This window comes from Coregonus clupeaformis, chromosome 23 (genome assembly GCF_020615455.1).
Source record: "Coregonus clupeaformis isolate EN_2021a chromosome 23, ASM2061545v1, whole genome shotgun sequence".
Classification (NCBI taxonomy): domain Eukaryota; kingdom Metazoa; phylum Chordata; class Actinopteri; order Salmoniformes; family Salmonidae; genus Coregonus; species Coregonus clupeaformis.
The window spans coordinates 26,081,446-26,109,428 of NC_059214.1; the positions used below are offsets into that span (position 1 = coordinate 26,081,446).

At 44.0% G+C, this 27,983-nt stretch overlaps 1 protein-coding gene across 8 annotated transcripts in view; it reads right to left on the reverse strand.

Annotated features, from left to right (window-relative positions):
* Positions 1–27,983, reverse strand: part of LOC121536700 (R3H domain-containing protein 1-like) — a 70,636-nt gene that overhangs the window by 3,659 nt on the left and 38,994 nt on the right. For 2 of the 8 annotated variants that reach the window (XM_041844144.2, XM_045206597.1), the window contains exons 2-25: positions 24,309–24,564; positions 23,172–23,457; positions 21,525–21,560; positions 20,966–21,055; positions 19,564–19,702; positions 19,136–19,214; positions 18,835–18,894; positions 18,258–18,398; positions 17,696–17,804; positions 17,167–17,262; positions 16,971–17,053; positions 16,602–16,819; positions 14,744–15,040; positions 12,550–12,743; positions 11,144–11,266; positions 9,758–10,015; positions 9,278–9,401; positions 5,543–5,694; positions 5,143–5,303; positions 4,029–4,138; positions 1,390–1,559; positions 984–1,131; positions 629–726; positions 223–316 (exon numbers count right to left, since the gene is read on the reverse strand). In XM_041844144.2, the coding sequence (XP_041700078.2) occupies positions 223–316; positions 629–726; positions 984–1,131; positions 1,390–1,559; positions 4,029–4,138; positions 5,143–5,303; positions 5,543–5,694; positions 9,278–9,401; positions 9,758–10,015; positions 11,144–11,266; positions 12,550–12,743; positions 14,744–15,040; positions 16,602–16,819; positions 16,971–17,053; positions 17,167–17,262; positions 17,696–17,804; positions 18,258–18,398; positions 18,835–18,894; positions 19,136–19,214; positions 19,564–19,702; positions 20,966–21,055; positions 21,525–21,560; positions 23,172–23,414 (3,223 nt within the window). In that variant the 5' untranslated portion in view covers positions 23,415–23,457; positions 24,309–24,564. The remainder of the gene's footprint in view (positions 1–222; positions 317–628; positions 727–983; positions 1,132–1,389; positions 1,560–4,028; positions 4,139–5,142; positions 5,304–5,542; positions 5,695–9,277; positions 9,402–9,757; positions 10,016–11,143; positions 11,267–12,549; positions 12,744–14,743; positions 15,041–16,601; positions 16,820–16,970; positions 17,054–17,166; positions 17,263–17,695; positions 17,805–18,257; positions 18,399–18,834; positions 18,895–19,135; positions 19,215–19,563; positions 19,703–20,965; positions 21,056–21,524; positions 21,561–23,171; positions 23,458–24,308; positions 24,565–27,983) is intronic. The other 6 variants (XM_045206604.1, XM_045206598.1, XM_045206599.1 and 3 more) reach the window with 6 other exon arrangements.

The window sequence follows — 27,983 nt, forward strand, 5'->3', positions numbered from 1 at the left end:
TCATTAGTTAACGTAGTACAGACTAATCCTAACGTCCTTTGCAAACAGTTCTGTTCTATGTACAAATCTGTGGGAATTCAAATCAAAGATAAAAAAATATATATAATTGATAAGATTGATCTAAGATATATCTAAGAGTGAGATTAGTTTTTTGGGGTATTTTTTTAGGCTTGGAGGTCCACATCTCTGTCCTAACAGACAGAGGGTGTTCCCTACCATTACCTGGATCACCTACACTGAGATCTGTAGACAGAGCCTTCCTTGGCTGCTTCCTCCCTCTGCCCCCTCCACCGCTGTGCCGCATCCCCATGGGTACCTGGGTGCAGAAAGAAGGACAAGAGCATGTTCAGATTACCATCTCTTGGTCTGCAACTATACTTTCTGTGGAATCCAGCTCAAGGCATCAGAATTATGAAATTGTTTACATTGGAAGACAAATGAGGAACAAAAGAAGCAGAGACCAGTGTTTGACTTAATCTTTTGTTTTATTTGCACAGTACTAAAGAGAAGATGTTTCCAGGCTTTGCCAAGCATTTCAGAATGGTACATAGAAATCCCCACAGATATTTCCTCCTAAAACGATAGGTAGCTTCAACTGAAGTGGATGATGTGTCTTGTGTAGACTCACCTGATGGTTGGGGACCATGGGTGGAGTGTGGAGGAGAGGAGGACGGATCTGGGGGTTGTACTGGAGGGGCTGACCTAGTAACGGGTACTGTGCATCTCCTGGGAAACAGAGACAACAACAGTTTGGTTCAATTTCTTTAGGGTTACCATTTGCCATAAAGATGGTCCTCAGGGACCCTGAGCATTCCACATATTTGTTGAATTTACTATTAGCACACCTGATTCTTCTAGTCAACTAATGACAGCAAACCCTTGGGATAACATTTTCCTATATAATTGGAATAGATTAAATATGTGAAATGGCTTGTTGAAGGTCCCCCAGGACTGGGTAGAAAAACCCTGGGTGTCTCCCTCACCTTGCCCTGGCACAAAGGGTCTGGAGAACTGGGGCATCACGGGGGCGAGGCCTGGACGGATGCTCTTCACATTGGTTAGGTGGTGTGGGTGGGAGGGAGTTGGCGACTGGGCGGGGGAAGTTGAGGGACTGCCCAGCAGGGGACTGCTCTGTACGGACAGATGGTGAGGACAGGGGAGGGTTAGTGGGTGAACACAGACACCATGACATTTAATCTCAAGGATACTTACTTCTTAGAAAATTACAGACCATGGCTACGACTGTCCACAACATCAAACCAAACCTCATTACTACATTTACACTCAGAGTGTGATACTGATGAAATCGATGTTTTATTTTAAATCGTTTTTGTATTTTTATTTATATCTGCAGGTTCTCTCTAGGCTCAGCTGAGTCCCTTCACTCACCTGTGAGGTGTCTAGGGTGGAGAGTTCTGTGGACTTCTGTCCTCTGGTGTGGTCCAGACTGTAGTACTTGCTGTGTTTCCACTGCGGGGGCGAGTGAGGCCGTGGCTGCTGGCCGGGGGGCAACGTCAGCTGCATCATCACCATCCCACCGCCTGGGGGAAGGGGAACGCCTAGGGGGGGCACAGAGACACCAAGGACGGAGAATAGAATCTTACATTAAATTCAATAAATGTTTATTTATCCCCTCAGGGGCAATTAAAGATTTAATTATGTGTAAAAACATCTTAAACTTCATGTGCTAAGCCTTGGCCGCCTGTTTAACTTGGGAATCACAGCATGTTCATCCTGTGTTTGTGCGTGTGGCGGGTTTTGTAATTAAAATGACTTGGTGGACGTCACACATTAACCTTAAAAATATATTTATCAAGTTCAATAGGATTAGCGTGTCAGTGTGACTGTTAAATTATTTCCTTCTGTTTGTATTTCATTAGTGCATTATGAAGAAAAACAAAATAAAGTCCATGTTTGCTGTCTCACTGCTACAATCCTTTGTAATCGAATTATATGTGATGTTAACCTCCACTCATTTGATATGTAAAGTTATTAGTAATTAAATTCCATGTTTGAACAGTGTTTGTTGATATGCGTATTATTCTTGTCGTGACTTTCAGTGTGCCTTCTTTCCAAGGACGGCTCTGACCACTAATACTTAAAATCGTATCTAAAACCTTCAGCCGTCAAGCATCCATTTAAATGTGTTTGCCCAACAATGAAGGGTTAGGGAATTTACTAGACCTGCACTTGTCCTTATTAAAAGAAGAGTTCTGACTGCACTTAGCCGGTCTGGAATTATTTTTGGCAGGGGTTTAAAAGTAAACAGTGTCTATATAATGCTGTTATCCTGACAGGGTGTAAAGTACTGTATGTGGCTAACTCATGGATGAAAAAACCATTGAAAACCTCCATGTATATTTTGCCTCTATGTTTTCCATCTATTTTATTATGACAGTAAAAGGAAAGTCTACAAAGTGTGCCAAAAAAGCTGTAGTAATAGAAAACCAGGCAAAAGATGAACCTCAGTAGTACCACCATCCTTGGATTGAATCTTTAGGCCCATCTTGGTGCAATATGATGCAGTCTAGCGGGATTTAATTGTGAATGAAAAGAGGCCACAGAGAAACAAAGTTGACCATAGAGAAGCTTAAGGACCAAAACACATTTCCACATTTAAAGAAACAGAATGCCATTATAATTTTGTACAATGGACTTATCTAACTCCTCGTAAGCGGTTTCATATGAACATTTTGAATTACGCTTCCTGTACATTGTGCCCTCTTAATGAACATGTTACCTCTATACACATGGTTTGGGAATGCCCTCTTATCTATATTGAACAAAAATATAAACGCAACATGCAACAATTTCAAAGATTTTACTGAGTTACAGTTCATAGAAGGAAATCAGTCAATTGAAATAAATTCATTAGGCCCTAATATATGAATTTCACATGACTGGGCGGGGGCGCAGGCCCAGCCAATCAGAATGAGTTTTTCCCCACAAATGGCTTTATTACAGACAAAAATACTCCTCAGCAGCTGACAATTATTATTACTAAATAAAAAACATTTGATCACAAAAAAATAAAAAAATGCCACAAAATAAATATATTAATTTGTTAGCATTTGCCACAAAAAAGGTTTAAATGAAGTTAATTATTTTTCACTTGGTAATCCCTGCATGAAATTTGATTTGAAAGAACATTTCCCTTTCCTTTTTAATTAGTTATTCAAGGAGAAAAGACAAAGAGAGGGAGAGATGGAAAGAAGAGAGAGATGGGGTGACTGACGATGGCTATACTGATTCACAGGGGCTTCGCCACAGAGAGGAAATTCACATTAACTGAGGCAACATAAAACAGTTTAAATTAGAACACCCATGAAAGCCCTTACTTTTTTAAGATGGCCATAACTGGGAACAAAGCAGCAGAGGAATTACTTTTTAATTACCAGCCTATATCTGTTCAATAATTAGATCGTTAAGACTTGGAGTGTCATTTCAATTAGCACCTTAACGCTTCACAGCTAACAATCGAGGAGGGGGGAATGGGAGTGAAGGCTGGCAGGATGTTAAGGCGTCTACATGACTACCTTTCTTTTGTTGTTGCCACACCGTATAATTATAGCTTTGGCCCTGGGAGATTGGAAGATGAGAATGCTGCCTGCCTGTCTGTCTGTGCCCCCTCACCCTTTTAGAATCGATTCAATCCATTTTGAATTGCCAGAGAATTCGGTCTGAAGTAATTTCTCCTGCCTCTGTTAAGTGGGGTTCTAATTCCAGGGTTTGGTGAAAGGTTATTTTAGGCTATTACACTCCAATGTTTAGCACAGGGGGGATTGGACTGTGGCTAAATTGTGTGGGTTGGATAGAAGAGTATTAAAGAACAAAAAGGTAGAGGTATAAAAAAGGTATAAAAGAGAAAGTCATACATCGAAGCTAGTGATCTGTGGGTTTTGTTCCAGAGACAACCTGCACGGCGGATAATTTTATTGATACAGATTGATTTTTCCTTCTTAGTTGAGACCTGGTTGTAATGGATACTGGGGCTCAGGCTGGCTCTGTGCTGTGATTGGGCTGTGTACCTGAGCACTGCTGTGCCTGATGGAGGGGCTGCTGGGAGCTGCAGGGGGAGGACGGCCGAGGGAACTGCATCTGCTCTGATCCGGGAGGAGGCAGGAACCCAACAGAGGAGCTGCAGAGAGAGAAACACACACACTTTAACGCTGAGCAGCAGAGAGGCAAAGCTCTGGCACCGCTTCACTCAATGTAATCAGACTTTGGCTCATCAGTTTAAAATGGGCTAAATTACTGAAGTGGAACACTGTACACAGGGGATCAATAACCCAGTATTGCATTAGAACTACCACTAATATCCTCAATCAGAAACAAGTAAAGGCTGGGAGGGAATCGGCTAGGAATCGCTACGGACCTCATTTTGTACCAAATCAAAACAAATCAAGGGCATTAATCATTTTGTACTGTGTCTCCGTAACCGAATTGCGGTTGCAGTGTGCCACTTTGGGTTTTCTGCTTTCCAGGCTCTTCTTTCGCTCGTCTCGATTCTGATTTAATAAGGATAGAAGCAAAGAGAAGGCAGGCAGGAGGCAGGGTGATGCGTCAACCCAAAGCACAGAGGCAGGCAGCTGCTGCTGGAGACAGTCGGCTCTTCGCTCGGCACCCTGAGGAATAATGTGCGTCTGCACAGCGGACCAGAGGGCTGGCATGAAGGATGGTGTAGAGAGCAGCTCACCACATGGGACCAGCAATGTTATATTAAGACTCAGTAGATATCTGGCCTTATAAATCATCTTGAACATGGCCTACTAAAGAAGAGGCCCCAGGAGGAGGAGGGAAGAGGGGGTTTGAAAGTGACCCCTTTCCTTTCCTTAACATGCACAGCCCAGCGTGAACCATCACAGGGACGGGCTAGTTATCGGTTCAAACTAAAAACGGCTTACTGTAAAATCGGGAATATATTAATGCTCTGTAATATTGTAATTAGTCTATAATCAGAGTATGTCCACATTAAAACATTGGGATTTCCTACTACATGGTGTTTCGTTAAACTGGGAATACATTTATAACCTGCATTCAACAATGTAATGGGTGTATAATGGGTCAACAATAAGTGTAATGGGTCTATAATGGGTTTAGGTATTTCCATGTTAAAACAGTGTGGTGACGATGATTTCCAACCTCATTGTGTTCTGTTGATTGGGTGTGATAACACTGTAGTAGACCTGGACACCAGAGCCAGGCATGGGACCCTGGTTGGACTGGTTGTGGTTGGGGATGATGATAGGCTGCTGATATGTCTGCTGTGGCACACCCTGGGAGCCTTGAGGCTGCATGGATACCTGCCAAGACAGACCCAAATTACACATGGTCAACATGGGATGCCAAAAAATATACAAGGTTACATAGATCGTTATTGTAAAAGAGAATGGTTCTTAACGACTAAAGATACTTGGCTAAATAAAGGTTTAAATAAATGTTTTTTTTTTAAACATCTTAATAATAATCATCATTGACAATTGTGTGTTTTTACATTATAGACTTACATTGTCTTAGTGTTGCTGAAAAGCCAAGTACCCACCTGATAAGATGGCATGGAGGGATACTGGACCATCATGCCTTGCATCTGATTTCCCATATTGCTATGCAGGCCACTAACAGTGTTCTGACTCTGTGGCACTCCTATCATACTCTGATAGCTCTGTGGTTGATTTGGCATCACTGTTTGGTAACCTGGAGAAATTGTGAAAGAGAGAGCGAGTTGAAGTTGATAATCAAAAAGTGGACACAAATGACTTGAGATCCTTAGATTTCAGCAGACTTGAGATCCTTAGATTTCAGCAGACTTGCATTGAAATCAAATGCAAAGTTCCTTGGCACAGTAAGGCTGTGCTTATTTAATTGAAAGTGATCAATAATTCAGTGAAGTCAACATTAAAATGGCTCTGTGAATAAACAACCTGTAAGAGCCAAAGTCATTTCAATAGGATTTATCCTCCACTGGTAAGATTATGGGAGACGAGAAGAAAAAATACTTTTCATAGAGGATGTTAGAGGAAAATTATCCTCATTTTTTTTCACAAGGTAAAATACATCAGTGTCAAGGTTACCAGAGAGTGCGTAAGCTCTGAGAATGCCATTGAAAAACCCTCCAAAGCAGGCGCCCTGAGGAGAGGTATGGGGGGATGGAGGGGAGAAAACTACAAGAGGTAAAAAGGAGGAAGGGAGGGAGGGAGGTGGGGGGCTGGGCAATTTTCAATTTCTCCTGGCTTTTGGCCAGAGCAACAGCAATCAATTTGGCCCAGATGAGAAGAGAAGTGGGACAAAAGGAATGGATGGCCCCCGGCGGGGAGTGAAGGAGAGGCAGGCGACGAGAGAGGCTGGTCGCTATTTTTAGTGCCATTCTCTTACCTCCACTTACAAACCAAGCATGAAGCGAATATAATATTAAACCCTCTCTGCTTCGGCTGACTGAGCAGAGGATGGAAGCGAGGAAGGAGAGGACAGCGGAGTCGCTTTGCACTATGGTACCACCCAGACCCAGACCCTGAACCTAGGGACTCAAAAGGCTTGAATTGCTTGCCTTGCTGCTTGCAGACAGTCTTGCCGGCCTGGTTAAAAGGAGGCACTGACTGTCAGGCGGCTATAGCTGATAAGATGAAACAGACACGCCACCCCTCTCCTTGTCACAGCAGATAAACTGGGGCTTCTGCTGCCTTTCTCAAGTTCAAAAGCTTAATCTTTGCTTACAAGAATAAGGGAATAGGACTAGTTTTTCCTCAGACGCCTGGGGAAAGGAGTTTTCAGTCAGTACTGGTGTCCTTCAACTCAGATCTACCACAACATTTTTCTTCCTCCCTCTTTTCACAAAAAAACAATTTCCTTCGGCTTTATTTTACAATTTCTGGAGAAGTATAGTACATTTTCACAGAAAATTAGAAGTCTCTGCTGATATTAAGAATTCTGCTGGTATTTTGTGTTTACAACAATTGCACACATTATGAATATATAATACATTCTGTCTTCAGAATTGCAGTTGAGACTCTTGCTCAAGGCTTTTATACTTAACAGAACCAGCTAATGAGCAGTATAATATATGTTACCAGAAATTATATTTTATTATTAAATAATTGTAGAAGTGGAGCACACAAAAAAGTTGACGTCTGATTTTGAAGTCAAAACCAAAACGAGGGCGCTTGTTTTGGCAGGAACATCGAGCATAAAAACAAAAATACACTGAGTCTTCACAAATATTCATGACGAGATACATAGCCTTCTGATTTGATAGTAAATAATCAAGTATGCCCAGAAGAAAGGAGGGCTTTAAATGTGTGAGTTTTACAGCAGTTTGATTGATTGCGTAACCGTTAGTGCTGATCGATTAACCGACATTTGTTATTTTTTGACCAACATCGTTCAATTATTTGAATTCCATTTAGTTCGTTTTTTTTCTTTGAGCTCAATACGAATTCTCACTGCAGTTTCTCTAGAGATAAATCAGATCGAGCCCGAACTGTGCAATGTAGTAGGGAGTTGTAGTTCCCAACAGGCCAATATTCTACATAGTTTAGCGCAATGTTTCCCAACCCTGGTCCTCGAGTACCCCCAACAGTACACAGTTTCATTGTAGCCCTTGAGAGAGACACCTCATTCAACTCATTGAGGGCTTGATGATTAGTTGACAAGTCGAATCAGGTGTGCTTGTCCAGGGTTACAATAAAAATGTGTATTGTTGGGGGTACTCGAGGACGTTAGCGCAGAAAACATGGCAATTAACTACAATGACCATAATCCATTGCACGCCTACTTGTCCGGAGACAGAGAAGAACCCATGATCGAGAGGGATAAAGAGCAGTTGCTTCGCGAGGTACTGTATCTCTACCTGAAAATACATTATCTAAGTGATTGATAGTTGGTATTCAGCAGTCAAAAGTATGCCTTATTTACTTTGAAGAACAAATAAAATTGAGATTTTGTCAGACAGCAGCTCTATAGAGATGAATTACTTGGAATTAAATAACTAAGTCATCAAATAAAACAAATGTAATATACACAACTGAAATATTTAATTAAATTAAAGTCATGTGAATAAATAATGGTTAATAAGTGATAAGCAGTAATGGGTAGTCACTACCATCATGGGACTTTTATTAATTGTTTTATTCTGTGTTGTTACAGCATAATGCATAGTGCATTTAATGTCTACAAAAATTATATAAACCGAAACAGACCTCAAAAAGCACCGATTGCTCAGCACTAGTAGCCATAGAGTGTTGTTGGCGAACAGTTGTCTGAAGAGGTGAGAGTGAGGGGCTGGAAAAGAGACCGGTTCACTGTGAGAATCATAGGCCTCTCAGACAGCGCCCCGGCCCCGTATCCTGAGCCTCTGGTTCTACTGTGGAGGGCCAATACCTGGTTCCACCCATGGAGGGTCAAGATCCACCCATATCCAGGACAGGCCTTTTGGTTCTAACCCAGTCTGGAGGACTGATATCCAGGTAAGAAACCCGACTAAACACCTGACTTAGGACCCACAGGCATATAAACATTCTGACATTTCCCTGCTGGAACTCATCATCATTTAATAATTTCCCCATTTGAAATACCCATCATTTTCTCCACTGCCAACCTGCATGACAGATACATGTACAAAGGCTGGCAGGTAATTAAAACAAAATTCCCCATTTCCTTTTAGAGATCAGATTGGCTTTTGGATTTCAGTGGTGCAGCGGAGCATCTGTTTCTCTAGACAGGCCAGTGAATAATACCTCAGCGATACACAGTGGGGACTCAGTGGGGGAGAGGTAAACAATGCTAATAGTGTATTTGATTGGAAATTGTTATTATGGGCTAAAAGGGCAAGGCAACACAATGGCCAAAACTGCAGAGAAAAGCATTCCAACACAGTAGTTAGCTTTTTGCTCTGCCCCAGGGGCACTGTCTAATTTCCCCTCTGCAGTTTACTGAGATGAGCCTATTGTGTACCCGCCATTAAAGCGGATAACCGGAGAGAACAAAGTGCTGAGAGTAATAGAAAATAAGTGTGAAGAGGGAGAGAGGAGAGCGGTAACAGCCATCTCCCCGCAGCTTGATATAAACTGTATTAAAATGAACACACCGCACACAAGGAGGTGTGGTATGGGGTATTTTACCCACCATGTAGATACATTTAATGCAAACCATTCAACTGATGGTATTACAGATATTACGCCAGAGAAAGAACACACACCTGAAAGTAACACCTGTTTTAATAGAAGAACTTGGCAGCTGAGATGGGATGGTTGAGTTACTGGTTCAGCCTGTGCTAGATACTTACCTGTCTGTTGTGTGGGCGGGGGCATTGGCTGACTCTGTGGGGCGCTGTACTGCACTGTGCCCACAGGCCTGTACTGCTGGTTGGACAGAGGGTACTGGCCTGGCGCACAGTAACATGCTGGCATCTGTAGGCAGAGATAGAGCGGTCTAAAATGGCATACCATTAATACCAACACAGCTACAGCTCTCTGAGGTCTCTGAACATACAGTACCTCAGCTGGTGTGTGGCATAGTTACCAAGTGCCATTTATATGCTATTTTAAGTAGAGAAAGTATTTATGAACACATTTCTTGTAGATGTCTCTCTCAGATAGTAATGCTGGAACATTACAACCATGTAGTTGAGGGAACAAAGAGACTGGCCAAGCATTGATTAAGATAGTACTAATATACTTTCGTTCCATCTAACTGACTAACAGAACAGAATATTGTATAGTCTAATAGTAGTAAACCAGGTTAGGGTCGGATGTACAGAAACTACCTGCTGCATGGACTGCTGCATGTAGCCCTGTTGCTGCATGACCGGCTGGTTGACAGGCGGAGGGGCGGGAGTGTTGTAGGCCTGGTGGGCAGGGACAGGCTGGACTGGAGGGGCCACCATGTAGCCCTGCTGCTGCGGGGGGGTCTGGAGCACCACGGAGGAGGGGTACATGGTAGTGTGGGCGTCCCTACCTGGGCCCTCCCCAGAGGCCTGCCGGGCCAGACTCATGTGGCTGAACTGGGCTCCCAGGTTGTTTTGCTGTGGGAGCACACAGAAATGTGTTAAATGGCATACATTATATTATTACATATCTTTTATATATTTATTAATATCATGCGAGTTCAGTCATGGCTCTACTTGAACTACTACAGAACCTTGTATATAATAAATAATACATAGTACTTTTATATAGTGATTTTCTGAAACCTAAAGACTTCCATAGAACACTACAGGCTAGTACTACAGAACTACTACTGCTGGCTGCTACTGTAGTCAGTGTTCACTGAACTACTGTGCTAGCCTACAGCAATTAAACTGGATACAGCCACCCATCCAGAGCAAAAATATGAAGGCCCTTAAACCTAAAACTTAATTCCACCTGACCTGTTTAAGTGTGCTTTGGTTTACTTTACTGGGCGGCGGGTGGTTAGGGACTTTCAGCATTGCTATTCATAGAATATCAAATTCTATCATCTGATGTGAAATTAATTATTCAAAGCAGCCTTCCACAAATGTAAAAATGTAATTAGTCATTACGGGATGTTTATTGGTAGAGGGAAGTCAGGAAAGAGGTTAGTGGAACACATGATTTGCATCAAATGGATTGAGTGGGGTAGAAACACATGAAAATAAAACTGATTCGATTGATCATTAAATTGGCATATTAAGTCTTACTAAGGGGGAAAAACACTAACCATTGACTAACTGCATTCGATTAGTCTCGAGAAGTTACGCTAAGCAATGCCTGACACTAGTGACTATAAGTTAATTAAGGAACTTTTGCAAGTCTTGTTTAAAATTGTGTGTGTATTCTTTCATGAGCATTAGCCTAATGTTAAATTCAAATCTTAATGTGGGCATATGGCAAGAACAGAACATTTGCGCCATTAATTTTGCTGGAGAGAATTTCTATATTTTATTAATCACATCTATCATATAGCTTGCAAATGACCCTATAATATTCCCAGTTAGATGTCTCATCTAAATGTCTCAGGCACCTACAGTACCAAAAACTAGTTTTGCTCTGTACTAATAAGTTCACTATGCATTTACAAATGTTTTATCAAAATATTTTTTTAACAAGCCATAAGAGGGAAGATGGGATAGAACCCAAAGGTTGAAGGAAGGGGTGAATGATGGAAAAGTAGAGAGACAAAAGTCAAGTACCACAGTGTATTGTTGGTTAGGGGAGACGGAGAGGAGCTGAGGTGGGTAAGAGATAGATGAGTACTGGACAGGCTGAGCAGAAGGCTGGAGGGGCCGGACCGGCTGAGGAAGGGATAGAACAGACTGAGAAGAGGAGGACAGGAAAAGAGGTAGAGGAGAAGATGTAGAGAAGAGGCAGAAAAAACAAAAGGTAGATTTAAAGGAGAGAAGTAGAGGAGGAGAGGGAGAGGAGGAGAGGAGAAGAGATAGAGGAGGAGAGGAGAAGAGGATGAGAGGGAGAGAGGAGAGGTAGAGGAGGAGAGGAGAAGAGGAGGAGAGGGAGAGGAGGAGAGGAGAAGAGGTAGAGGAGGAGAGGGAGAGGAGGAGAGGTAGAAAAGAGGTAGAGAAGCAGAGGAGAAGAGGTAGAGGGCAATGGGTTTAGTCAAAGACATTAGGCAGAAGTTGCAAACACTGCAAGAGGAGAAAGCATTGTCATCTCATAAACAAAAGAGAATTACAGTAGAGGAAAAGGATATTAGTTTATGGAGTGAATCAGTGCTAGCTCATAGGGGAATACAACTAAACAGTAATGAAGTTCATTAAGACAAAGAGCTCAGTCAATAGATGACCATGAATATGAATATCCTCTATCCTCTACCAAGGTTGACTGGTGGAAATCAATTACAGGACATTAATATGAACGCCATGGGACAGCGCTTAGTTCAAAATAAATATCCTCCTATTTGCAAACCCCTCATCAGCCTCATCCCCTGTATCTCTAATGATGTCTTTATTAGAAAGGGACATTGCTGCTTCGCGTCGTCGGAAAGGCATCCTTGTCCGACCCCTGGGTTGTGCACCCACACCATCAGCGGTCAACTCAATTTCCTGTCCTGGTATTTTCACTAATGAAGCTCAACCCCTCCGGTTCTCTGTTTTTCTAAAGGAGCTCTCCATGACAGGTTGTGTTGATGGGGATCTTGCTATTAGAGATTGCTATTCCTACCACTGAGGGCCTGTATGAATTCTAATTATTACTGTTTGGGCTGTGTGCTGCACAAGGGGTCACAGTGTTTAGCTGACACTCTGAACTCAATTCCTTTACTCTGACAGGGGTCGCGACTAAGGAGAACGGCAGGTTGCAAAACTTCCTCAATGAATTACACCGTACGAATGTCAAGCACCGCCATGGTAATGTTTTGAAATGGGGGCCATGTCAATCACCAGGGTGGTTTAGGATGACTGAGAAAGAATTGCGCATGTGCATCTGTTCTCTTCCTACTTTTCCTTGCCCTGCAATGTACAAGCACTTTGTTTGTAATGTGTAGATGTTATGACTAAGCCTGTGACATCTACATTTTCTCCTAGGCTTCAATTGAATTGAATGTAAATTAAATTCAGTGCCCTGCTAAAGGGTTTTAGCGGACCTGTGAGAGGACGTGGTTGTGATTGGTGGGCTGGTGTTGGTGGGGGCCAGGCGGGTGCGGGTGTGGAGGAGGGGGCATGGGCTGCTGGGTCCTGCCCTGCTGATTATGATGCTGATGATGTTGATGCTGAGGAGCCATGCTATGGTTGGGGTTGTACACCACAGCACTGCCATCCGGGTTCACAAAGGGCTGGCCTGCAGGTAGAGAGGAGAGGGGGGCAGGGCTGAAACACACTGGAAAACCACCAGCACTGGGATCTTTATTAACGCATTAATAATCATAATTTTCAGCATTATAATCAACACTATCCATCTCTTTAAACACATCAATAATTATTTTCAACATTATCTTCATCACTATCGACATTATCAACATTACACAGATAACTTCAACGCTTTGATACGAATTTGCCAAATTGCTAGGTATCCAGAAATGTAATTTGGCTAGCATTATCCTTCCAGCAGGTGTAGACAGTATAGTGTCCAAAGGGCTTCATTTACATATCCTATTTCTGAATTCACACAGTGAAGTGAGTAAATATTTATAATAAATGTGTACCTTTGCATGAGAAGGAAAAAGACTAAGAATATTGTGTGCGGAGGCACTTTATGTAGCGAGAATATGAAAGAAACATCTAGGAGAGATTCATACCCTCATTCTTTCCAAGGGCTAATTTCTGAATCACTTGTGAAAAATGCATTGATGCATCTATGGTGGTTCACTGTGAAATAGGCTGGCTCCGAATATCCTTGCGTGAAGGTATTTTTAATGCAGAAAGGAGGTTATTGCCACGGCGCAGTACAGAGACACTCAGCTCCAGTGTATAACTTATCCATCACATTACCCAGTAAAACCTTGGCTGTTTTTTCCTTACTTTTGTATTCTACACACATCTAATGAAGTGCCTGTTGGTAATATACATGATCATAAGGACAAGGGTTCACACTTCAGACATGTATGCTTTGTGAGCACTACAGTTACTCATACACTACGAGGATTAGAGGGGGTCTGGCCAGGCTCTTATTTTACTGAATCTAATATCGGTGAGTATCTATTATAGTTAGCATTTTTCCTACACATTTGGGGTCATAATAAATTATTTTGAAGAAAATATAGGCTATCTATTTGCACTCTGGGCTCATTGGCGAGTGGAGTGAGAGGGTGGGTTTTCCTAGCTTTTTTGCACGTTCGACGCCCACATGGCCCTGAAAATAACTCCTTGAGTTTTGAACTATCAGGTGGCTAAATTAATTTGTGGGTGCTACACAAGACATTTGCCAAGTCCTTAAGAAAGGTCAATAAGCAATTACACACCCCTGGCTGGCTCTCAAAAAACATATTGGTGCCAGCGCCATTTACCCGGGTTTATCAGCCAGACCCATGCATATTTAAGAACTAACATTCTCTAGGTCGGCCTCTTAACGAGCAGACTGAAGAGGAATGCATTATACATCAGAGTGCCGACTTACAGACTATCGACTTTTCTATATTCAATAACACCGTACAGTATGGCTCCATTATCCCGTCTCAGCAACATTTTGGGGAATTTGTTTTGACCAACGTCGGGAATTATTGTTCTTGCGAGTTGTGAGAACGCTATAGTTTTTCAAAGCGCTTCCGTTACGACCTCATCTGCGGGAGGCAGAGAGACGGATCCTCATTTGAATGCAAGCCGCCTCATTAGACAGCGACTCCCGTGTCAAATCGAAATTTATTTGAGGAAAGCGATACACATTCTGTCGGTTGGGTTTACTATTTAAAGGACAATCAAAGCAAACGAAGCAAGTTCTAATTATCACCTCCCCCAAAATACTCAGCAGCATCAGAACTCAAATACATCATAAATAATGCATGAAGAAATGCCTTGTGTTCTGTGTTCTGTTGTGGCGTTCCACCACTTTTCTTCAAGACATCTCCCCCCACAACCCTCCCCAGCTGGCTCCAACATTACAAACGACAGTACGCTGTCTGTCTCTCTATTCACCGCAAGAAGAAGAAAGCAGTCAAGGAATAAGCAGCAAGTTGTGAGTGTCTATGAGTCGTGTTAGTTTGAAGGAGAAGATATCAGCTTGTGAAAGAAACCCAATGACAGGACACAAGACACATTTTACATCCCCCACGGCAAGCCCCTGTACTGTACAACTAACTTACTCCTAACCAACCTGGTCCGATGGTAGGGTTAGAGGGTACCAACCTGTGTGTGGGTTGACCAGGATACTCCCTGGCGGTATCCCTGTGGCTTCCAGGGGAAGCAAATAGTAGCTAGTGTTAGCTGTATTCGCTGGTGGTGGCGGCACCGGGCCGCTCCTGCTTCCCGCCTCATAAGTCACAGTACTACTAGTGCAGATGGCTGGGTAGGCCACTGGGCAGGGGGGCGCGGCGTGGTTGTGAGGGTGGCCAGCCTGGGTTAAAGCTGGGACGGGGAGGGGTGGCTGGGAGCGAGAGAGCGAACCCGTGGAGGACCCTACACTACTAGAAGACTCTAGGGAACCTAGGGAAGGAGGGAAGGAAGGAAGGAGAAGGAAAGCCTTAACCTACAGACACAGCAGAGTTAAGACACCATGCTTAGAGTCGTTATATGGGGATGGATGGGGAGAGTCGTAAGATGCATGCCAAGGGTCACAGGAGATACTGATAGTATCTACTGATGATATCTACTGGAGGAAAAGCTGCTTGAATTCATTGGGTATTTATATTAGTCTGGCTCAGACAATCACCTATAACTGTATAATGCATCAATGGTTGAGGCCATTGGCATAAATACCTTTAGATTTCTACTTAGGTCAACTAACATTTTTTAATAAGAAATGCACTACTTTGAAAGGTCGGTTTTTAAATTCCAAAACTACACAACCAATGATCTATTCTAATTACCTGTGGGACTGATGCGGTCATAACATAGAAAGAGGATAATGACATCATCAGCAGCTCTAAATGACAAGTTAATTAATTTCTTGATTAACGTCTTCATTTAGCTATTCACTTGAGTGTCCAAGCACCACCACTATGTCCATGGTGGGCAGAACAGAACACAACACTTAATGAAATTAATAGATTCTTGAACTGTACATAATTAGATCATTAAGACAACTGGAATCTAATCACTGTCTGGTAAACAAAATAAAACATGATTGACCAAGACATTCTACTACAATTCTAAAAGACTGCCAACTTACTGATCGCATATTACCATAACATTTGTACAACTATGGTTCAAAGAAAGTACGGGAAAATGTATAAATGCTCAAGCTCATGCTTTGTTGAAATGGCTAGCTACTTCACCTATTAAACTGACCATTGTATGTTTGAGATAGGGCTCTTCTTTTTGTGAATTAATAACCAATGAATTCACACTCAAGATACCGAATGGTTGTAATAAAATGAGAGGAGGAGCGGCAAATGTAATAAGAGGAGAAAGTATGCTGGAAAGGCACGCATTAGAAAGCACACTGTCAAAAATGTACACACTGTTAATGTGTGAGTGGTATGTTAAGCGCAAGCAAGGTGTGACAATGCACTAAGACCTGCATCCATCTTGTGTTGCCAAATAGAAAATAAGTGCTCCGTAAATGTAAAAAAGGGGGAAAAAAACACACAAAAACCATCCTATATCAACGCAGGCAGACAGGAGATTAAATGTGCATGGTTTGGTTTTCCTCATCTGCCGACATCTGTTTGAGAATACACCTACTGCACAAAACCACACAGTGAAGCACCCGTTTCACCTGGTAGGAGTCCTCATAGGGAATATGTCTGGTTAAAGACTAAAAGCATTCAAACCCTTTGACAGAATGATGGGCATTATTCTTGAATCTGCCTTTGTCATGTCAAATGGCTTCTCTGATTGGACGCTCCTTTAATGGGCAGGGCGTTGTGACAGGTGCTGCACTGCTGATTGGCCCAACATATAGGTGGAGATTTAGAGTGAAGTGAACGGTGGTTGATGGTTAGCTTGGTTAAAGCAGACTGAACACTGCACTCACCATGGAGCGTGGCATTCAGTCTGGTTTAACCAGGCTAGTTGATAGTGGAAGTGGTGGTTATTTATGTACCAGTCTTAGAAAGGCGACCCATGCTCTTGCTGCTGCCTGAGCTGTCTCCCCTGATAAGGACAGAGATGCCGCTGAAGCTGCTGGCCTTGGTCATGGCTGGCCTCAGGTTACGGTTGGAGCTGTCAGAGTCTGTGCTGCTCCACGGCCGAGGGTCAGAGTACTTGGGCTCATTCTCAGAGCTGCTCTGGCGACTGTTGGCCGAGCGGCCATCTTTTAACCTGAGGGAAGAGCCATTTTAAACCATTATGGGATTATACATTTATTAGCTATTATAACAGATCAGAAACAGTTATGCTATTAAGGAGTTTCTAAGCAGAGAGTAAGAGATGGGGAATTTGTCATGGCTATGTTATGGTGAGAGATAATTACCTAAAGATTTGCCGCCTTTGCTGTGTGTTGTTACAAGCATCATCCTCCTGTATCCTTTTTTCAAGAGCAAAGCCATCTGGACCCTGTAATAAAATAAGCTCTGTTCGCTACTTGTATTTATTGACTCAAACTCTCATAATCTGCATTGAAAAGCTATTAAATTAATATTAAGGGAATTCTATGGGAGAGTTCTCACATCTTGAGCAAATATCCTTTCTCTGGCCCTCTGGTACTCCTCCTCTCGTTCCTCTATAGACTTACTCCTCCGGTCGTCCTTCAGCCGCATCCGCATCTAGACATATCAACACCCTGCTTTAGCACTAACATCTGACACATACATCAACATTCTCCTTTAGCAATGGTTTGATTGTTACTGTTAACTAAGGGCTCAGGGAATATACTCTAGGAAACGCTGAATTAATCACCGTTAATACCAGTTGGCCATTGACTACTGCTTTTACTTTGTGCATGGAGGAAAAACATTCTGAGCTGAGCTAGTAGTGAAGACACCATTAATACCATTTGGCCATTGTCTATGCTTTGTGCATTGAGGAAAAACACTTCAAATGAGGTTTTGTCTTTTTAAAACTTCAATGACTTTGGCTTTCATGGTGAAAAGCTAATTTTTTATTTTCAAATGTAAACAATTTTTCTTGGAAGCTCATTGTTCATTGATCATAATGAGGTCTAGTATTGTGGAGCCTCACATCAAATGACTATCTTACCATGTTGTCATCTTTGTCTGAGCCAGAGTTGTCCCTTTTGAGAATGTAGCGCTTTTGGAAGTCGTCAGTTTTGTCATCTTTGATGTGTTCTGAAAACTTCTGATCAGGACTACAGAGAGAGAGGGAGAGAGAGAGAGAGAGAGATCGGGGAAGAGAGAGAGAGAGAGAGAGAGATCGGGAGGAGAGGGAGGAGAGAGAGAGAGAGAGAGAGAGAGAGAGAGAGAGAGAGAGAGAGAGAGAGAGAGAGAAAGAGAGATAGGGGAAGAGAGAGAGAGAGATGAAAAAAACTTGAGTTGTAGTATGGCTTCGTTCCAAGAAACCTGAGATGTTTACACCATCTCCCTTCCGCTTCAAACGCTGTCACTCTCCTCCCAACCTTCATCACCCAATATTGAAAACGCAGATAATTACGTTTCCCCAAAAACTCATTTAGAGGGCTGCAAAGGAAAATATATTTTGCCTTGACAGAACATTTCTGCATCCTTAGCCATTTTAATTAGAGTAGGGCTGAAAATGTTAATTATTGGTTGTGGCAGAGAGGGACGAGAGTGAGATGACTCACATTCTTGTATTGCTAGTTTTGTTGATGATTACAGATTTCCCGGTTTGGTCGACGTTGTGGTCGAGGCCGAAGTAGGCGGCGACGCGGTGCAGCAGCATTCTGTGGTAGGAGGTCATTGGAGGGAACTTTCTCTTCTGGCTTCTGAGGAGGGGGATGAGGACAGGACAGAGGGGAGGAGAGAGGACAGAGGAAGGGAGGAGAGAGGACAGAGGAAAGGGGGAGAGGACAGGGGAGGTGGGAGTGGATGGGAAGAGAGTGGGAGAGGACAGGGAGAGAGGAGGATGGAGGAGAAAGGGGGACCAAATCAATAATTCAAAGAGACACTACAGGACAATTAGGAATAGTCGTTCTGGGAAAAAAGGTCCAACATAGCCTGGAGTCAAATCTCATTAGCTCTCCCCAGGCAGAGAGAGACACATCACACAAAATTATGCATGAGGCTTAATAAATGAACAGAAACAGCTTATTCTGTTGAAATTAACCCCCCCCCCCCCAAATCCTCAACAAATCAAGACACAAGAGACTCGTAATTCAGTTGAAATGCACCAAAAAAAATCTAGACTGCTGAACTACTCACTCGTTATTACTGATAAAGTCGAGAATGTCCTGTTCCAACTTCAGCAGCATCATTCTGTCCCTGTGAATATAATGGATTGAACATGGAGAGAATTAGTTTGGAGTCTGTTTAGTAATTTGAGCATCCATCTCATTACCTCAGGGTATGACAAAAACTGCAATTAGTAATCGACTGATGAAGATGCCAAGTGTTCAAACCTTTTAGAGAATGAGTCTTTGCTTAATCACCAGTGAAAGAGAACAACAGCCGGGCTTGTGGAACCAGACAAAATATTTTTTAAATGACTAGCATGGCTACACACCTGGGGTTGTTTTTCAACGTGTTTACTAAGAACTCATGGATATCGATCCCGGTAGAGTCTGTGTATTCCTGACTGGAATCTGGAGGGGGAAAAATAGGCATTAAGACAAACTTTTCTATTGTGTTTCTTCATTTCGCAGAAATTTTGCAAAAGTTAGAGCACTTAATGAGCAAGAAACATTTAAAGAAAAATGTAAGCTTAACTTGTAGGACATAGACCATCCATTGCTTTTTACACTTAATTTTACAGAAATGTTGAAGGTTCTTTGAGTGCTGACTGAGCAAACTTTACAACCTCTGAGAAACCTCTGGTTCCATACAATAGCCGGTGCTTACCACACACAATGGCTGTGTCCCAAATGGAAACCTATTCTGTATTTACTGCACTTCTTTTGACCAGGGCCCATAGGGGACGCAGACGATGCCTACCTCTGGACAGCATCTTCCTGGGCATTCTCTCAGTCTTTTCTAGCAGCTTCTCCACTCTTTTGTCTTTGTCCTCCTCATCCTTGATGGGTGGTGCCTCCTCTTTGTCAAACGACTGGGAGAGCTGGATCTCAACTGCATCCTGCAAAATAAGACTGTTGGAGTCACCTTTTATAATGAAATAAAAGGGATCAGGTGATTTCTCTTTCCTAAGTAGCTATCCATCAGGACAACTTCACAAATGTACAGATTCTGTAGCTAGTGGGGTGGCATGGTAGGAAAGCCCATGTGTACTAAGGGTTATCAGTTTAATGCTATGATCTTGAGCATTCACACCCTACAGAGTAGCTAGAAACAAAGCAGGTTTCCCCCTCCTCTTTCTCTGATTAAGAATCTGAAGCAGCCAGAAAGGCATTCATTTAGCCTTTCAGTCAATACAAAAGTAGACCGAGGTAGAACAAGCACACAACGAGGCCGAGGGACAGCAAGTGTTTTTTTATTTAAATGGGGAAAGCTGCAATGTTAACATTGGAATAATTTTTTTCTTTGCGCCGCCCCTGTGAAAAGTACTAGCCTGAGTGAAAGCGAGAGAGCGAAGGATGGTGAATCGAGTGAGGGGAAAAACTCCTGGGAAAGAATCTCAATCACACACCAGTTCAAGGGCATAAATCTGACTGAATGAGTCTTAGTGACACCCTGCCAAGCATATTCTTTCATGAGGTGGGAGATATTTTGACTAGCATTTGTTTAGTTCACTCACAGTCGGAGAGTTTCCATACTGCTCCTTATTGAGGGTTTTTCTACAGTAAACCATCTGAACAAGAGACTATTTCATTCTATGGAATGGGTGGAATTAAAGAAAGTTGGCCTAACACCTAATAAAACAAACGTGTTCTACAGAAGCTTGGCTTCAATTCATTCGACAGATTTGAACCCCTGCTGTCGGATTAAAATGAATTATTTTAATAGGCTAATTCTAGTATGACCTTTTGGGTCTTAAAAATGTTCTGATTTCATGTTGATCAAAAACATTGGAGAATCTAGACCACAGCTGAGACTAAATATGAATCATGAGGTGAGTGACCTGAATCTAGGTAGGAGCTTCAATAGTCACAAATCCTTTCAAGCAACTGGAAATGTCGTGTTACTCAAACAAATTAATTTCTGAAGCTTTTGTAGGGGGGAAAATGTTGTTCTGGAGGCTGAAGATAACCAGAGGAGAACAGTTGGTGAGGAGTGGAAACTACAGGAATTTCTTGTTAACCTCCTCCTTGACGTTTCACTATTAAAAGAGATGCACTTGTGGGGTATAAATATGCAATGAAATGATGTTTTGACACCAGCTGATGGTTTGGGGAGGGGCAGTGAATTGTCATAGGAGGGGCGCGGGGGGGTTGCGGTTTACCTTGTGTTCTCGAGGCAGATCAGTGGTAATAGGGGAAGGAGGAGAGGACTCTTCGCAAACAGCCAGGCTCCGAACTAACTTTAACTTAGACTGGGGATTGGAGAGTGGTGAGGGTTAAGAAGACAGTCAGGATGGGACAAAGACGGTGCAGGTAGAGTTTGAAAACACACCACAAACCAAGCGCATGGTGGGAGGGGGTATCAGAAGGAAAATGAAAAGGAACCCAGAATTCCCGTGCAAGCACAGCACACACTGGCATTGCAACCCAAGCTCAAGAATACACCATTCACACGGTCACCTAGGTTACATTGACCATTAACTGGTCACTGGTTAGATCACTCGTCGTGATTCTGATGCATTACAATTTTGATTTTGCACTTGAATAACTGAAAACTACAAGCTTTAAAAAAAAAAAGTATGGAAAATATATGTAACACAAAATGACATTTTAAAAAATGCAGGCAGTGTAAATTACAGGGAAAAACAACTCATTGTCAACTATTAGATGGTGGGGTTCATCAAGCAAACACTGTTACAGACATGCCTCTTGCCACTGTACCTTGGGCCTTTTTCCCATCTGTCCCGGTGTTTGCCGCTGTACGGTCAGCAATGAGACAAAATGGATCACATGAGACAAGGGTCTCACATTGTCTGTAAGCCCTGGGATGAGTCCCCTTAATAACAAAATGACTGAAGAGGACTGAGTAAAATTACATAGTAAAGATGTGAATCTGCTCTTAAAACCATTTATTCCATCTCTACAAAAATAGATCCATTGAATATTTTTGTAATGTGAAGAAATGTTTTAAGATGCAACCTTTTTTTGCCTAAATATCCAACAGATTCTAACCTTATTTATTAATGGTTGATGCACAATAACATTTTAATGTGTTAGCCCTAATGCATCAGGCTAACCTATACCCAAGTCTAAATAAGTCACTAGTAGAGGATTTGGAAAGAGAGCGTGCCTTGCCCTCCATGCTACTCTGAATTCTAGACTTGGAAGAATGGCCGCGGGGAATGGTAAAATGACTGTTCTCTCCTGCACACACATCTAAAACAGTACCTTGTGTGCAGTGAGGCGCCTCGATCTGCAAAGTGGAGGAGACAGATGGCGGCAAAGACATTTGTTCCGCCTCCCCTCCCCATCCCCCTAGGGGTGACACATGAGAAGTTTGTGGATAAACTGGGATTTGAGATCGAGATGATCTGCTTTTCCACTCTTGCATGGCTTTCCTCAGCAGACTGACTGCATGGCTCCTGGCCTTTCCATTCCCTTACAGGTATATCCCCCCCCTTATCCCAACTGCCTTTAGTACTGTACAACCACCTTTACAAGGGAGGCCAGCCAGGCTAAGATAAGACTGAAATGGCAATCTATTCCATATAAAGTACACTACTTTCGACCAGAGCCCTACAGGCCCTGATCGAAAATAGTGCACTATATAGTAAATAGGGTGCCATTTCAAATGCAGCAGAGTGCTGCTGCGATACAGCTCTCCTCTGACTGCTGTAATACTATATAACCACCTTTACAGATGGAGCCAGGATGAGAGTAGACCAGTGCTGCTGAGATATGAAAAGGAAAACGAGCCGACATCAGCAGGGTCAAGGCTCTTCAGAAAGGGGGATAGCATGAGGGAAATGTCACAGCATCAAGGGAGACTAGCCTAGCTGTTCAAATCTTTCACGCGCTACCTGTCAGAGGATGGGGGTAGAAAAAAAATATATAGGCCGCCTGCCATACAAAACCTCCACAAGGTTAACCTTCAAGCGTATGATAACTGAGTAGTGGTTTTGAGGTACACCACTTTTGCGGGTTCTCACAACTCAATTATCTGACAATTGATTGCTTGTGCTTTGCCAGGGACTCCCCAGGGCCCCTGAGCCTGTGCTGTATCAGAAAGCAATTATTTCTCCCCGCTCTGCTAACCATTACAAAGCCCACCGATACCCCCAACCCTCACACGTCTGTCTCACTAGTCCCCTACCATTTCTCGATGCATATACCTTCAGTGTAGTCCTCTGGTACATAACCCAACCCTTTCAACTGACATGCCATACTTTGATACGGAAAATGTGTGGGTAGGGATGGTTGATTTTGGGGGGAGGGGGGTTGCAGGCGTTGGTCAAAAAAGGCTGACTGGTAGGGGATGGTGTGGGGTCCAGGGGGTCAGATACAACCCTGCTCTGTGATGAGGTTTACCTGAGTTTCGTTCTTGTCTTGGCAGCAGCTCTCTGGTTGAAGCTCAGGTTGGAGCTGGGTCTGAGCTTCGGCCTGTGGCTGGGTCTCTGCCTGCTCCTGCTCCGTGCCGTTTGTCTTGGTCGGGCTTGGTTCTTCTCCCCCTGCTGGTGCCGGTGTGGCACTGGCATGGTGGCTCTCCTCCGTCTCCACACCTCTCATAGTGGCGCTAGTCTCCTTTACAGTGACAGTATCAGACATCCTCATTAGAGAAGGCTACTTGGAGCTTTGTCTACCAAGAGCTCGAGACCTAGAGAGCAGAGAGAGAGATAGACAACACACGACACGGTTCCTTTGGTCAGCCTCAGCCACTGCCTGTACTCCCCGAGGCTACTGTTTCAGCAGCAGCTATTTGTATTAAACAGATCAATGAAGTTTCCTCAATGACAAATCACCCAATATTATAGCCAACTGTGTAATAATGCATCATTGTAAACCCTTAACCTCGCCCCCCTCCCTCCATCTAAATTGATGAAAACCCTGAGAGTGTGAGCAGCACCTGGCCTCAGGAGAGCCCAGCCATCTCAAAAGTGCTAATGAGAATCAGTGGCTTCTAAAGCGCCTCCATTAACACTTTAGAGGGTGAGATATGCTCTACTCCTGTGTGTGTGACACTCCTTTACTCACACCATGGGCCTGCCTGACAGTGCGTGTCTGGTGCCAGGGCGGACGTCAGCATGGCCAGATGGTGCAGCGAGCTGTGACTGCTCTGCCTGCCAGGCAGCCTGCCTCACAGGGAGAGAGACGGTGGTGGTGACACTCCCATATGTGGGCCTGTAGACGCTGTAGCTGTAGCTAGCAGCACTGAGGCCTCCAGGGATCCGTCTCTTCCTTATCGTGAAAACGGGAGAAGCAATCTCCCTGTGTTATCTCCTATCTGGCAACCTGTCACCACACTGGCATCCTATTCTCTCCGAGCCAGTCTCTGTGGCTGTCACTGCCCGCTCTACCCTGCCTATCCAGTCTGCCATCTCTAGTCTGGACTGGACTGCCTTTTTAATGCTTTGGCCTGAGACATGGGCTGTGACTCTTACTGCAGAGGCTGTAATGTCTGTGATGCGAGTGATGTGTGTGTGTGTGCACGTGCGTGTGTGTATTTACTGGCTGCGGTGCTGGGCCTGCAGGTCAGTGGTAGAGCCGAAGAGAAGGGTGAGGCCCACTGAGGCGGGGTCCCTCTGGGTGCTGCTGCCGTGGGTGTCTGGGTGGTGCTGGACCAGGTGGTGGCTGAGGCTCTGGTTTGTATGGAGCTGGGTCGTGCTGGAAGCCCTGAGGAAGAGGCCCATGTCCCCGTCACCAGCACTTGGTCCGGCAAGCAATGGCGCTGGCCTCCGACACGGCTCTCATGCCCCTCAGTGACCTGGGGAGAGAGACAGGTGGAGGGAGGAAGAAAGAAAGAGAATGGTTTGTTAGTATACGTGTTCACTTAAATGCATAATCACCAATGTAAACTAATCTTTTAACACTTATGTAGAACAGGGTGTTGAAGTTGTCAAGTGCATACACACTCACACAGAGTAGGAGTGATACAAAAAAACTATCATTTTGAATCTACTCTATTTGGCTGACCACTGTCTAGCTGAGAATAAGTGAATTGATGGAAAAAAACAACCATTTCGTTGCTTCTGATTCTTTTTAAATCTCCTGTGGTTGGAGGCCAAACTGCAGGGCAGGAGGCTGTCACAGAGAGCTAACGTTTCCATCTCTCTGTTCCCTCAGAGCTCCTCCACGCTCTAACCCTGCTCTCTTCTGGGTTAAGAAGCTGTGTATGTGGAGGAAGTCCCAGTCAGAGGGGTCGGCCAGGAGGTCAAGTGGATTTCCAGCTCGCTCCATAATCCAGTTAACAATGGCTCCAACTCACCTCTTAGCCATACGGAGCCCCAGGTAACCGGGCACTGTGTCACCTCGTAGAGGTTGCCATGGGCACCAAGAAGCATGGCCTCATGGTAGCTTGTTCCTCCAAAATCTGGTCTCTCTTCAGTCCAGTTATCTGATCTGCTCTACACTGGCCAGGATGACTCTGTTGGTGCTTCTCAATTCAATTTTTTTGCAGAATTGAGCAGTGTAAATACCAGTCCAAACAGCTGTTAAAAACAAGCCTTTGTTGGAGGCCTGAGATCATTGGGACGTGTTGATTTGAGAATGGCAGGGCACAGCTAAGCAAACACTTGCTGGGTTCCTGACTGACAACGTAGCGCATTTATCAGGCTAATGGAGGTGGCGCAGAGCTGAAGCAGGGGCTGCTGCATTATTTAAGCCTCCGATGGCCTCACCTGATTGGGATTCATGAGATCTATAGCCCAGGGCTGGTGGGGGCTGTCAGTGGAGAGGACAGGCGTGTCTGGGTGGCTCTTAGTCTCACACACACACTTACGGTCACACACACAAACCCCCGTCTGTCGGTTTGCTGCAGCCTCCTGTCTGTCAACAGGGCGTGTGGTGTCTGTCACAAGTCCCTCTGCTCCGTCTCTTTCCCCAGGCCTCCTGCTGTCTGGGCTGCCTGCCCTGTGTGGGAGTGACAGCCTGCCATAAGCCCTCCACATCTCAACTATGCGAGCTGCGCTGTGGGGGTCACAGGGACCAGACGTCGGCGAGGGGCTGAACGAGACACTCTGCATATTTTCCCACCTCTTCTCTAAGCGGACTGACACTCAAGGACAATTATGCTTTTAATGCGACGGAGAAGAGCTGTTCTGGAATTCATGAGAGCTCAGTAGCTCACCAACCCCCTACCACCCCTCCTCCCGTTTTTTCCGCAGCACATCCGGCGTCAGGCGAGCAAGGACACCCACGCCTGGCTGACCTTTTCCCTCCCATGCCCCCACTCTGGAGTGGCCAAAGATGGAGGCTCCCCCGGGCAGAGAGCAAGGCTGGGTGGTGGTGGAGGGCTAGTGGTAGAGAGGAGAGTACAGTACAGCCTCTTCTAGTGGGAGGACCAGTGCTGCCTGACTGAGGCCCCATGTGGATCAACCTCCATTACACAGGGTCGTGGTGTAATGGAACATCTAAGAAGCAGGTCTTTCTTGACCCTGGACATTGAGCCTTGTAGTCACATGACTCTTCAGGGACTTCTGGTCTCAGCTGCAGCACTGATTGGACGTTCAGTAGAATTTTCGGTGTCTGTGCATATAATAATATAATAATATGCCATTTAGCAGACGCTTTTATCCAAAGCGACTTACAGTCATGCGTGCATAAATTTTTGTGTATGGGTGGTCCCGGGGATCGAACCCACTACCTTGGCGTTACAAGCGCTGTGCTCTACCAGCTGAGCTACAGAGGACCACTATGCTTGTGGTTTGTGTTTTTCTTATGAATTCATGAGTGCATCATTTCTACGGCAGATGCTCGTTATCCTCACAAGGTGACTTGGTTCACACAAATGCATTTGTGGATGACAGATGGACGATATTACAGAAGCAAAGAGAAGGGCATTTTTATTTTCCTTTGAGACAGAAAAACAGCAAAAAGGTCCCATTCATGGAGCTCTCTTCTTGTCTTCCTCCAGGGACTTTTATTTTAATTATATTTTTTTACTTTTCCTTCTTCCCTCTTCAATGGGGGAGGGGGGGGAGAGAGGTAGAGCTGCTGCTCCTTTTTGACTGGAGCCTGAGCAGCTGCAGCCAGTGTTTAACAGAATAGGCGAGGAGGATCCGTGTCCACATTTAGCACTAATTGGCCAGTGTGTTCTAGCCGAGCGGCTAGCCGGAGTCAGACAGAGACCGCACCGGCAGTCTCTTCTCCTCACAGTTGACTCGAGGAATGGTTAGGTGGTTAGGGCTTTACATCGAGCTGCTCAACCAACTGTGGCCGACCATTGAGCAAAGGCAAAACTAAGAGTACAAATGAGGGTGGAAGTGGTGAGTTTGTGAGTGAGCCAGGTGAATGTAATGGATTGTAACGTGTTTGTGTGCGTGCTCGGTGTGTGCCTCTCTCTCCTATCGGTCATCCAGTCGGCTAATGGATCTTGGGAGATAGAAATGAGATGGGTGTTGGTGTCAACGAGTGACAGCTAAGAGTGGAAAAGGTATTGATTTTGTCAGGCTGGATAAATAAGCTGTTGCCTGCTTCCTCATCCTGCTGTGTTGTGTGCAAAACAAGAGGTAGGGTTGCATCCCAAATGGCACCTTACTCCTATATAGTGCACTACTTTTGACTAGGGCCCATCAAAAGTAGTGCACTATATAGGGAATATGGTGCCATTTGGGACGAATCCAGGGAGGTTTCACATAGACTTAAATAGTGAAGAAGCATGGCACAAACATGGGCAGGAGGAGAGGAAAGTGGGGGCAGTCAGCTACTGTCGATCTGCAAGTTGACACCGTAATAAACCACAGAGACAAATAGACTGATCTGTCTGACAGTCCAATCGTGTGTAAACTAACCATGAACATACAATTATATTTTCCAGAATATAAACTAGGTAAACAGTAGTTCCTTCTTATGAAAGCATGTTTCTCATAAAAAATAATTATACCCTTTATCCGTGGGGGAAGCGTTTATTCTCATGGCTGACTTAAAATTGTGACAATGCAATGAGTAAAAATGTTTTGGGGTCAAGAATAGAATAGTGCATTTATTTAATTCTGCAAGATTACAATCCTTTGTGATATTGAAATAAGAACTGAGGGAGATGAAAACTGTAATTAAATGCCTTCCTGTCAACCTTTGTTATCTTTTAAGCACATAGACCTGGAGAGTGTCTCTTTTTTACCATCCACACACAAGGGGATAACATCCTTATTAATAATCCCCATCAGCACTGGGTGAACTATTTTT